The sequence below is a fragment of the Olea europaea genome, chromosome 22 (assembly GCF_002742605.1).
Source record: "Olea europaea var. sylvestris chromosome 22, O_europaea_v1, whole genome shotgun sequence".
Lineage (NCBI taxonomy): Eukaryota > Viridiplantae > Streptophyta > Magnoliopsida > Lamiales > Oleaceae > Olea > Olea europaea.
In genome coordinates this window covers 4,643,534-4,655,720 of record NC_036258.1, presented here as the reverse complement: position 1 = coordinate 4,655,720, position 12,187 = coordinate 4,643,534, and the positions used below count along the sequence as shown (strand labels likewise).

Sequence of the window (12,187 nt, the reverse complement as noted above, 5' to 3'; positions counted from 1 at the left end):
AAATTGCTGATTTGCTTCATGAAAAAGCTATATATAAACGTGACAAAATGCTAGAAATTTCGACCACCACTACTTTTTGAAGAGTCGAATGTTTGATAATTCCATCAGATGTAACATATTTATTCGAAAACTATCATTCTATAATAAATTATTACTGATACAGGGATACGTTTAAATATATGGAGAGACTGCTCCAGGATCTCAAACCTTTCACAAAAGTACAGTGGGTTCCAAAATATTGAGACCAAAGTTCCAAACTTTTAAATTAATATGCACAGCGAGCAGGATCGATCTTGAAATTTTAAGAGACTTATGTCAATTTGAAAACACACACATTATATTTATGAAAAAAGAGCGTAAAAAGAATTATATTACATTAATATTTTTTTCATTTAGTATATTATTTAAAACATATATTTATTTTTTTAATTTTAAAATATCTTGCTTTCAAAAATATATATATATATAATAATAATAATAATTAAATTTATCTATTTTAATAGTCAAATCTCAAATATCCGATTAACTTCATTAACATATTAACAACCCAACAAGATAATAGGCAACCCAAAATCCAAATAATCAAAGTGAAGAGTGAACAGTTAATTCCAGGTCCCTTTTCGTCATTTCTCTCTTATTTACCCTCTAACCCACAAAAACAATCAAACAGAGAAGAAAAGAAACTCTACCGTCATTCTTTGTTCCTTGCTACACAACAATACAATTTACATCTTAATATCGGCATTTTGAGATTTATTTGTATTTTTCTTATTCACAACATGTTAAAAAAAAAAAAAAAATTAATTATCATTTTTTGCAATGAAATAGTATTATTTGGTTTTTTTTTCTTATTGTATTTTTTTATTACATGAAAGGGGCACCATTTTTATATGTTACACAGGGTATTTGAAGTCTCAGGGCCAGCCACGATAATAATTATAAATAAATAAAATTATTTAAATTTATAAAAATAATAATCTAAAACTTTCAAATCTAAATTAAATTTACTCTTCTAAATTTTTGATAGAAATTAACAAATACAATATTGCAATTTATTTTAGAATTTCTCTTTCAATAGATGCCATGTTAATTCATTCAACTTTTCTTATGACATTGCTAACAAAATAGAGGATTTTATCAACTTCACTTTGAGAAATTATTTTTGGCAGATATAATTGTAACAAGTATAGTCAAATAATATTTTAAAAACAATTTATATATTTGAAAAACAATAGTCCATTTTAATATAGTCTAGTACTTCAATCATCATTTTGGTCCTTTCTGACAAACAATTTTTCAAGCTTGCAACTCAAAAATTAACTCTGGTCCATAATATTAGAATTTTTTTAGTGCTTAAAAAATTCTTCAAATTAAACCAAAACTTCAAAGAATTATCGCCTGCAGTTTTCAATTTCTTTAGAATAAAAAATAATTTCATATTTTTTAAAAGGCTAATTAACATAAAACGTCCCCACTTTTCAATGTTTTTGTACAAAACGTCCTTAACTTTTATTTTTTGTTAATTTTACCACCACTTCTACCTTTTATTGCTGAAAAGGTCATTTCATCCACTACCGTCAAATGCTCCGTTAACTCAACAAAAGTTAATTAGTACAAAACATCCACATCTTTCAATGTTTTTGTATAAAACGTCATTGCCTTCTGTTTTTTTGACAATTTCAACCTCACTTTCACAATATTTTTGTTGAGTTAACGGAGCATTTGATGATTGGTGGATGGAATGATCTTTTTTCGTAATGAAAGGTGAAGGAGAGGGTAAAATTACCACAAAATAAAAAGGTAGTGACGTTTTTCACAAAACATTGAAAGGTGGGGACGTTTTGTGCTTATCACCTTTTTTAAAATTATTCAAACTTAACTTAAGTAAAGAAAGAGTCTGATCAAAATATATAAGAAATAATCAACTCTAACAGATTTTTTTTTGTTGAATGTGCTATCTTACTATTGGAATTTTCATCAAAGTATGAATAATATGTTCGTCGTGAAATGTGTGTTCAACTTTCATATGAACAGCAATTTCTTTATCTATTATCTTGTCAGATTCAAAATCAGTTTTTCGATATATTTCAAAAATTAAAATAAGTGATTTTAAGTAACTAATAGCAGTTTTAATAGACATGACCTCACTTTACAACATATTGCTTACTCTATTAATAATTGATATATATTGTACCAAATAATCATGCCAAACAAGAAACTCAACTTTTATAATATCAAAAGATAAACTTTAGGTTCCGTTTGATTGTAAAAGTGAAATTTGGGTTGAAAGAAAATGAATTCCAATGAATTGAATTACCTAGAAATTGTTTTACTGTGAATTGTCAATTATTGTATTTAATTGGTATAATTTTTCACGTGAAAAATGTTGAAATAAAAGTATTTTTTGATGTTCGTTTGACTTTATTTTATATGAAAATTGTCAATTAAAGGGATGTAATTTACAGGTATTAGGAATAGAATTTGTTTCTATTGCCAAAAAAAAATCAAGAAAATCATCTATCTTTTGATGTTCGTTTAACTTTATTTTACATAGAAATTATCAATTAAAGGAAAATATTTTTTTACAATTAGGGATATAATTTGTTTCTATTGCCAAAAAAGGAAAAAAAAAATAAATCAACCAGCATCCTAGAAAATGAATCCTTCATCAATTTAGTGGAAAATAGTTGAGGTGACATGAAAGTGAGAAAATGAATTGCCTAAAAAAATATACCTATCAAATTTTGGTGGATTTCCATTTTCCATGGAAAATGGGCCTTATCAAAGAGACCCTTAGTATTCTAAAGTAGCTTTTTATTTGTGCTACTTGAAATCTAATTGTTTTAATATTTTCAACTTGACTTTCTCAATATGTTTATGATAGTGGCATAAGTGTCAAACATTTTACAATATTATAAAAACAATTTCATCGCTTTATATATACAACACACGTAGCTCTGACCTTTCAAATTATCAATATCAAGTTCAAATATTTTAAAGATTTGGAAAGAAATAAATTAAGAGAGTTACATTCCCTTCAAAATCAATAGTAATGATGGTGATGGAGGCTCTCCCACTTACCATCGGGTGGAATTGGATGTGTTAGGGTTTAGGAGTTGGATTGGGTGATTGTGTGAATCGAGAAAGATAAATATTTTTGTCAATAGATAAATTTTTGGTAGACAACCATTCGAAGTCCTTATGAAACACTTTTATTAAAAGTTTGGGACCTTTGCTGCATATTTTTGAAAGATTCGGGATATCCAATGTAAAATTTACATTTTTTTAATTAATTAAAGGTTAAAACTTATCTTAACATTTTTTAAAATTAGCCCTTGTTTGAGCCCCATTCATTTGGAAAAATATATTTTTTAACAATGTTTTGGCATCATTTTAACCACATATTTTTCAATAAAATAATATTACACACAAATTCAAAATTTTTCCTTATTTTTTAAACACACATTTCCCACCATTACACTATTCAAAAATTTATTTTTCCCAAAAAAAGGGGCTCAAACAAGGGCTGAATCAAATTATGATCAAATGCCCATTTTGGTCAACTGGCGTGGCTCTGCATGGCTTATTCTTTTGTCATAAAGGGCAGCCGTTGAAAAAGAAGCAGCCCAAAGGATTCGTGGAAAGTTTGTCTCGATAGCAAATTGTCTAACTAAGAGTTGATATTTCTTTAATTGAAGAAGAATCAAACTTTCGAAAGATTTGGAACCTTCACTACTACTATTTTAATGTTTGAGCATTAATCTGTACATTTTTGAAAAATTTGGACCCTCACCTACAATTATCGCTAAAATTTATCAATTGCAGTACCATTTGGTCCAGACCGGTGACAGTGCAGAAACAAGGAAGGGACCTTAACAGTTTACAGAGCCTTTCAATTCAGCGAAAATTTTCTTTGCATTATATCAATCGGGTTTTCCGAGCTCCAAGTAGACTATATGCGACCCGCATGTGAATATTTTTTTTCTTTGAAATTTTTCTCGAAGTGTTTTTGAATTGGAAGTGGAGATATGTATAGTGGATCGAGCAATGGCGAAGGGCACGATTCATCGGCTCCGAAGAAAATCCCTCCGGTCTCTTCCATGCTATGGGTCCGAAACCTCCGCCGGTACATCGGATCCGGTGCCGGGCTTGGATCCGAATCCTTAATGGGTCTGTAATTTCCTCCAACTCCCCCATTGGTAGTTGTAATTGTTATAAGTGTATGCTTATACACGCTTTGATTGATTGCAATGGGAGCCAGGGGGTTCAGTAGATACAGTGTTAGTTTAAGCCTATATTTGGTAATGATATTTTGAGAATAGATTTTGTGGATAATGATTTTTTTGGAGAATGCATGGCTAAAAAGTAGTGAAGAATTATAGATCTACATACAAAACTATTTACTTGAGAGAATGTTTAGTTGAAAATGAGTCTAGGGATAAATGAGTTTTAGAAAGTGGGGGCAAACAGGGCTTAGTATTAGCTGTAATACGGTTGAAAAATGAGCTGCTATATATGATTGGGCTGATCTTTAATAGTGATTGTTTTAGATATTTAGTTAAAGAATTGAATTGTATCTGATGCATAGGGTTTGAATAGGTAGGATGATATGGATTAGTATGGAGAAATTTCGTGTTATAGGATGATCCTCACAACGTCAGTTCCATTTACCAATCGTTAGATTTGCTACACTTTATGTACTTAGTGCCAGGCTGTTACATCATTTCAACCACATATTCTTCAATAAAATAATATTACACGTAAATCTAAAATTTTTCCTTATTTTTTAACCACATATTTCTCATTGATTTGACATGAATAATGCATTTTTTTTTTTTCTAAAATGTGACTCAAACATGTGCTTAGTTTTGAAATGTAATTTTTATATATAAAAGTTTTGTATTTGAGGTCCAACTTTAACGTTCGACTCCGATTCAAAAATTCTCATGTCAAACCTAGTTGGCTAGTTCCAAATTTTATGGGATGTTTGATTTAGATTACACAAATTAACACCCCGGCGACCACCAAAACAGAAAAACGTATAGTTCAAATATTTGCTGACATAAAATACGACCTTCCAGGTTTGTTTCTCGACATTCACCATTTTTCCTTTGGCGCCCGAGAAAATGTATGAAAATAAAAAAAAAAAAAAAAAAAAAAAAAGGAAGAAATTTGTTCCCTTTTGTCAAGTAATTAAAGTGGGCATGTGAACCACCTTGCCTTAGACAATTCAAACAGAGCAAAGCAGGAGGCGGAATAGAGAAAGGAAGGGGACAATAAGGACGCTAGGATGGATATGTGAGCATACTAGAATAAGAAAGGTAATAAATGAGATTATATTTTTATAAGTGGAGGTGCTATTGAAAAGGGATGACCTAAGGGTAGGACAATTGAGGTGTTACCACATGTTTTGCGTAGACCTAAAGAGGGTCTCGGTCATAAGAGTTGCAATTTCAGTAAAACAAGTTAAAAGGATGGGTAAAACAAAACTAACTTGGGCAGTCGTGGTTGTTAAGGACTAATTACTTTGGATAGGTAATAATGAATAGAAAGTCGTGACGAAAAAGGATTCATATGGTCGACTGTAAATGTATTTGGAATATATATTAATTTGTTGTTGCAATGTGTTGTAGCACAGAATACTAGCCATTGAGATTACGAAGAACTACCATTTCTGTTGCAGTATGCAATGCATGCTTATATCTTGCTCATGGGAATTTCTAAGACTGCTTCTCGATTGGATGATTTGGGACTTCATAGCCATAAAATATGCTTGGGTTTGCAATTTTTATGGATTCCTGCTTAAACTAGCAGCAAGCAGGGAAGTTTCTGACTTATTCTTTGTCATTCTTTCAGAGCTAGAAACAAAAAGAATTTTATTAGACATGTTTAAAGAGAAGCAACAAAACAGCTTTGAAGCAGGCACGATTCCTAGTTTCTACAAAAAGGTATATATTTATTCATTTTATTTGGAAATGAATTTATTATTATTATTATTATTATTATTATTTATTTTTTTTATTTATAGAAAATGGTATCTTTCGATAAATCTGGTTATCAATCAATATGTAAACATTATTGGATATCCTTTTGCATCTATGGAGAGAATATTTATTGTGCTTTGCTTTTCCAAAGATATATTTTCTAACCCTTCTTGAACGTAATTTGCTGAATTTTTTCTTCAACTCATGCTTCTGTTTTTTGCCATTCAGAAACCTGAAGAAGGATCCATCAGTCAGAGAGTCCAGAGGCTAGCAAAATATCGTTTTCTAAAGGTATTGGGGCTGATTTGTCTACTCCATTATCTACTTTCTTAATCTAAAATCCTTCATGTTGAGCATCCACAATGATAATTCTGAGTAGCTTGGTGGTGAAAGCGTGTCTATTGATTGTCATTTTGTGACTCCATAGTTTCAGCTCTGTGCAGCAATACTTTTATCCGCTTATTTGCAGCAACTCATGCTATGTTTGTGGATCCGCAGTTCCTTGACCAATTTGTGCAGTGGTTGGATTTGATTCTTGACAAATTATGATTGACATTGTTGTATTCTTGGACAGAAACAAACAGATCTTTTGTTGAATGCTGATGATTTGGATGCCATGTGGCTATGCCTGAGGGAGAATTGTGTCATTGATGATGCAACTGGTGCTGAAAAGGTCAGTGGTTGCTCTAATTCTTTTTGTCTGTTTTGCTGCAAATGTTGGATTTAAGCATTTATAATCTCTCATATTTTCCTGCCTTATTTTTACATTACATTCTTTCATAGATTTTTCAGTTCAGGGATTTGTAGATTAACTTGCTGCATAGTGAAAATTTAATGGAAACTCTACTCGACAGTGGAATGCAGTATCTTTTGAACTTGTATGTGTGCATATCATGCAGCCCATCTATAAAATGGTTGAGAAATTTCTTAAATTATAACAATTGGATAGCTTTCTATGAAACTTGCTTTTCACTTGTGGCTTGCCTGCTTTACAGCAGTTCAATTTGCATTACAGGATATTGAGTTTCTTTGAAAGAAGTCATCTGAACTATATACTTCAAGAAGTACAAAGAAAAACTAATATAACTTCCAACTTATTGCATTATTTTTGGAAAAGCTTACATTGATGCCTGTCTTTTATAGTGGATTGGTCTATAACTTTAGTTTAACTAATGACATTTTCTAAGCTTTTTCTTGGTTGTCCTCAAATTCAACAATTTCCAGTTAATGTAACCATATTGTGTTTTCTACTCTTCTGCATAAGAAGTTATGCTAAAATGCTTTTCACTTGTCATCTGTTAGATGAATTATGAAGACTTTAGCCACATTGCCTCTGTATGTACAGAACAAATAGGCTCCAAATGTCGACGCTTTTTTTGCCCTTCGAATTTCATGAAGTTCGAAAAAGACGAATTGGGAAGAATTGCCATTCTACCATTCTATCTCTATGTAATGCGTACGGTAGGTTCTGCTGATCCTTGTATGCTCATGGAATGGTGAGGCGTTGAGCTGCTTTTCCTTTGATGCTTAATCTAATCCTCTTCCCTTCTCCCCCTTTCTATATCTTAACTTTTAGCATGATTCTCGTCTTTTTATTGCATTATCTTTCTAGGATTAAAAAAATTTAGTGGTTCGTATAGACCGGCTTTTGGTGAACCATTTGTTATTTGATGGACCTCGAATCCTGTCCCTGTATGTCGCAAGAAAACAGAAAAAAAAAATAAGGGAAGAATATGAAGGAAAAAAAGAAATGAGTGGTCACAGTAGATTCTATAATGCATAGTTCATCAGTACAAGAATTCACCTTAAATTATCAGTAAATTGTAGAGTTCTCTCCTGGATCTCTGATATAGGGAAATTGAGAATGTCAATTACTATCTACACTTTAAATTTCTATGATTATAATAGACATTAGAGTGACAAGTGCTTGAGAGGACATTCCAATGGAGAAGCCTACTTGGCCATGTAGATGGAAGGTGTCCCACACTTCACATAATAGTTGCTCATTGTCTGCTAGTGACTGCCACTAGATACCATCATCCAAATAATTATTATTAGCAACTATCCATTGGGGGTTGCATTCTTTCTGAGTAGAGTAGTTAGTGATTGGCATTAATGAATACAAAAACTAAAGGATTGAAAAAAGTTCCAAACTTTTGCTGCCTAAATGCGACTTGGAAAAACTGTTTATCTTGTTATACCTGGCTTCCATTACTTCCTCAGGTTTCACTTACTCAAGCCAGGATTGATATGAGTGAGCTTGATGAGGATTCTGATGGCTTCCTTCAACCTCACGTATGGTTCTTTTTGCTTCTCTACACTTGGTTCCAGCAAAATGGAATGTATCTTTGGTTTTATCTATTAAAGCTATGTAGTAATGATGCATGTTTTCTAAAGACTGCCTAATTGTTCTTGGATCAGGAAATGGAATTCTATATAAGAGGTCTTATACCTAATTTGGCACAACTCCGGGACATACCAGAAGCTTTTGTGCAAATGTACTGTCGCATAGCTGCACACAAGTTTTTCTTCTTTTGTGATCCCCATAAACGAGGTTGGCACTCAAGTCTTTCTTAATTGCTCAAAATGATTTCACACAGAAGCATTTAGGATTTACAGTATGTTGCATTTTTTGGGCTCCTGTCATTTCTACATTTTTCCTTTTCTCTTTTTCCTGTTTTAATAGTGCAGTACTGCTGTCCACATGGAGTTTTGTATTTGTGTGTGTTGTGAGTATAGATGTATACATATTTCAATTTGTAACACTTGGCTCTAGAGGCTCCTTTGCAGCAACTATACTTGCTTTTGCTACTATGACGAACAAGGACTCCTTCTAGGTCGCGTGTCTATGTCCATCACATGTCGTGTCTTGTTGCACACAGACAATCTCGGACCCGTAGAACACGTGTTCGACGAGACCTGCCACATCTTTTTCTTATGTATCACTTCAAATTTTTGACAATCAAGGGATATCTTAGGGACGCTGCACAGACAAGTCTCTAGCATGCCATGTGTTGTGTCTTATATTAAAAAGTAATAGAATATTGATATGATATATAAAAAAGTTAAAGAATATAAATCAACATATCCGTGTCCCACTTTTTTGAAAAATTACGAGTTGTGTGTCCCATGTCTGTGCCCCTGCTTCTAAGTTTATCGGGGATTAGTCTGTTTATGTACTGTATTTATTGATATTTTATTTTACAATTGAGTTTGGAATTGCCTTGATTATCATCAGGCAAGGCGTGCATAAAGAAGGTGCTACTTAGTAATTGCCTCCAGGAGCTGATGGAACTACACCAGGTATAATATTGATGTTACTTTTTGTAATAGCAGATAATTCCAAGATAGAGGTGTCGGTAATTTTTCTACGATGTAGTAATATGAAATATAAATGTGTTTTCTCCGTGTTTTGAGATTGTATTGAAAGGGTTTACCGCCATTCAAGAATCTGATGCTTTTCATGTCTCACCTCCAGTGTATTAAACCCATGAAAAACTATTTTAAACCGTCTTTTATGAGCAACAATTTTTTCTCCTTTCCCCCACTTTGTTGCGCAAAGCAGCTGGACCTTCTCACAAGGTTAATGCTGACTATCCATTTATGTGCTGTGTAAAAGTCCAAAACACTGCATTATTGTTGTTCCTTTGCATTTCAGTTGAGAGCTAATATTTGCATTTTCCTTTTCACCTGCATGTAGGAAAGTGAGGATGAAGTCACTGATACTGAACAAGCTGAAAACTGGTTCTCGTTGACATCTGCACAACGCATATGTGGTTAGTACTTTGGCTGTGCGAAATTTTGATTTTTGATGCATGTTAAGTCTCTGATGTCATTTGACTAGCCTTGCCGCTATTGCTGGAATTTCTTAGTGTATATGCTGCATTATTAGGCATTGCATTTATAACTTTATTAAAGATTTTGCTTTATGGATGAGCGGGGTTCTTACCTCTCTATCATGCTTGTTCACGACTGAGAACCATTTTCCATCTTTTGTTTATCTTTTCAGTTGTTACAATCTTTGTATTTGGAACTAAAGAAGATTCTTAATTTGCAGATATGTTTCTTGCTCTTGATAAAGATATGAATGGAACTTTGAGCAAGCAGGAGCTTCAAGAATATGCGGATGGGACGCTAACAGATATTTTTATCGAGAGAGGTAGAAAAAAACTCTAGTTTCTCCTTTGTCCATCCATTTTCCCTTTTCCTGGAAGAATATCTCGTTACATTCCCACTTATGGAACTGGCTGCAATCCTATTTTCATTTTTCCTTTTGGGAACTATTGTCCTTATTTATTTTAATGTTATCTTCTTTTCTAATATCATTGTTAATCATATACGACTTTTTTATTCTTGTTTTACAATCCATTTCGAATTGCCTTCTCAGATAAATGTATCTAGCCATCTTTTAACAAAGTTTCATACTCATCTATGAATATGAATAGGCTTTTCTATTCTTTACCGCTGCTCATTATTTAAACATCTGACCTATTGTTATCAAGGCCTCATTTTCTTTAATGTGTTCGTGCCTTCCTACAACCACTTAATAATTCTTTCATTATTTTATACAATTAGTTTTTGATGAGCATATCCGGCGTGGAAAAAACGGAGGTGGTAATGCTCGGGAGATGGATTTTGAAAGTTTTCTTGACTTTGTTCTGGCACTGGAAAATAAAGACAGTCCAGAAGGATTAACTTATTTGTTTCGCTGTCTTGATCTCCATGGAAGGGGATTTCTCACGACTGCTGATACTCATACATTGTTCAGGTAACTTGCTTTTCGGCATTGAAGCTACACGTGTCTTTCTAGATTTCTGGTTTGGTGCATTGGACTGGATAGTATTTTGCAGAACTAATATGCAGTAGTATCCAATACTACATGCTGAGTATGCTTTTACATGTGCATCTTCAGGGGATAAAGAAATCATTCCTCGGTTCCTAGTATAAAATGTTTATGATTTAAACTTGTCCTTGACACTAATCATCTTTAGGACTAAAAAGAGAGAACTAACATGGAAATAAAGGAGAGTGACATTGAGAGGTTGATATGTTTCCTACTTCATCGTCCAACAAAAAGCTTGTGTGAATTCCCGCTTGAGGTTCTTGAGCAAGTTTTAAGTAGACAGATTGATGAAGTCACCTAAATCAAAACCTTCTCAAATATATGCAGGAGATTTCGGTCACTGATATTGTTTCTAATTTTATTTTGTTACTTGAATACGAATTTCGTATCGACTGAAATTGGATATTTATTCCCCTGTATCACTAAACAGGGATGTTCACCAGAAATGGATCGAGGGAGGGAACTACGAGCTTTGTATTGAAGACGTCAGGGATGAAATCTGGGATATGGTGAAGCCAGCTGATCCATTGAGAATAACACTGGCCGATCTTCTGGGTTGCAAACAGGGCGGGACAGTTGCAAGTATGCTTATCGACGTACGTGGATTCTGGGCCCACGACAACCGAGAAAATCTTCTCCAGGAAGAAGAAGAGCCACAAGAGGAAGCATAATCAATTTGTATTTCATAGTCATGAAAGTTGTAGCATGTATTTCTTTTTGCAGTTTGATTGGAAAAACTACTGAAATTATTTGTATCGTAGATTCCTTTCCTTAGTAATTATTTGTATTTTGGTTCAGTAAAGAAGTAGGTCAAAAGTAGTAGCAAGAAAGAGTCTCCATTAATAATCTTCTAATTTTCTTCGTAACTATAAAATCAAGAATTATCTACTGCATATCAAATATATCGAAATCAAGTTTTGGAGTTTAAGAAGAACGAGACCCTCGTTACACGTCAACTTCATATTTAACTAAAAAGAGCAAATCTCCCAAAAAATTACATAATAACTTCATTATCAAACTCAAAGTTGGATCAAATCTTTTAATATGACATGAGATGATTGGCCTACTCTTGTAAGAAAATTTCGGAAAACTATTTTGTCTTAACCTTTTCCCATAATTTTCTATTGAAAATTCTTTTGTCTATAAGATAATGAAATTAAGCAAGTCATATTGCATTAACTTGTTAAGAATGAAAACTCAATCATTTAGGACTTCTTTGGTAAGGATTTTGTTAATTGATTTTTTGACCATTAGAGATAAAGTGTGTCTTACTTATAATAGAAGAATTCAAAAATAACGAATGGAATAGTGAAATAACAGTAAAAAAAATGATGCTAATTGGATTAAAATCTTTACCAAA

The 12,187-nt window shown here is 32.7% G+C and overlaps 1 protein-coding gene across 1 annotated transcript; it reads left to right on the top strand.

Moving 5' to 3' along the window:
* The first annotated feature begins 3,828 nt into the window (after positions 1 to 3,828).
* On the top strand, positions 3,829 to 11,624 carry LOC111371460 (probable serine/threonine-protein phosphatase 2A regulatory subunit B'' subunit TON2). Its single transcript, XM_022993463.1, has 12 exons — positions 3,829 to 4,170; positions 5,857 to 5,948; positions 6,213 to 6,275; positions 6,559 to 6,657; positions 7,287 to 7,445; positions 8,208 to 8,279; positions 8,406 to 8,538; positions 9,223 to 9,287; positions 9,685 to 9,760; positions 10,042 to 10,143; positions 10,560 to 10,752; positions 11,258 to 11,624. Exons 1-12 carry the CDS (start codon positions 4,029 to 4,031, stop codon positions 11,496 to 11,498), a joined length of 1,437 nt encoding a protein of 478 aa, XP_022849231.1. The 5' UTR covers positions 3,829 to 4,028; the 3' UTR covers positions 11,499 to 11,624.
* Positions 11,625 to 12,187: the final 563 nt, after the last annotated feature.

What these genes read in the sequence shown, in the direction of transcription:
- LOC111371460 (XM_022993463.1), top strand. Translation starts at nt 4,029, where the DNA reads ATGTATAGTGGATCGAGCAATGGCGAAGGGCACGATTCATCGGCTCCG. An exon ending in ATCTCTATGTAATGCGTACG is followed by an intron (nt 7,446 to 8,207) that starts GTAGGTTCTGCT and finishes TTACTTCCTCAG; the next exon opens with GTTTCACTTACTCAAGCCAG. An exon ending in ATGGCTTCCTTCAACCTCAC is followed by an intron (nt 8,280 to 8,405) that starts GTATGGTTCTTT and finishes TTCTTGGATCAG; the next exon opens with GAAATGGAATTCTATATAAG.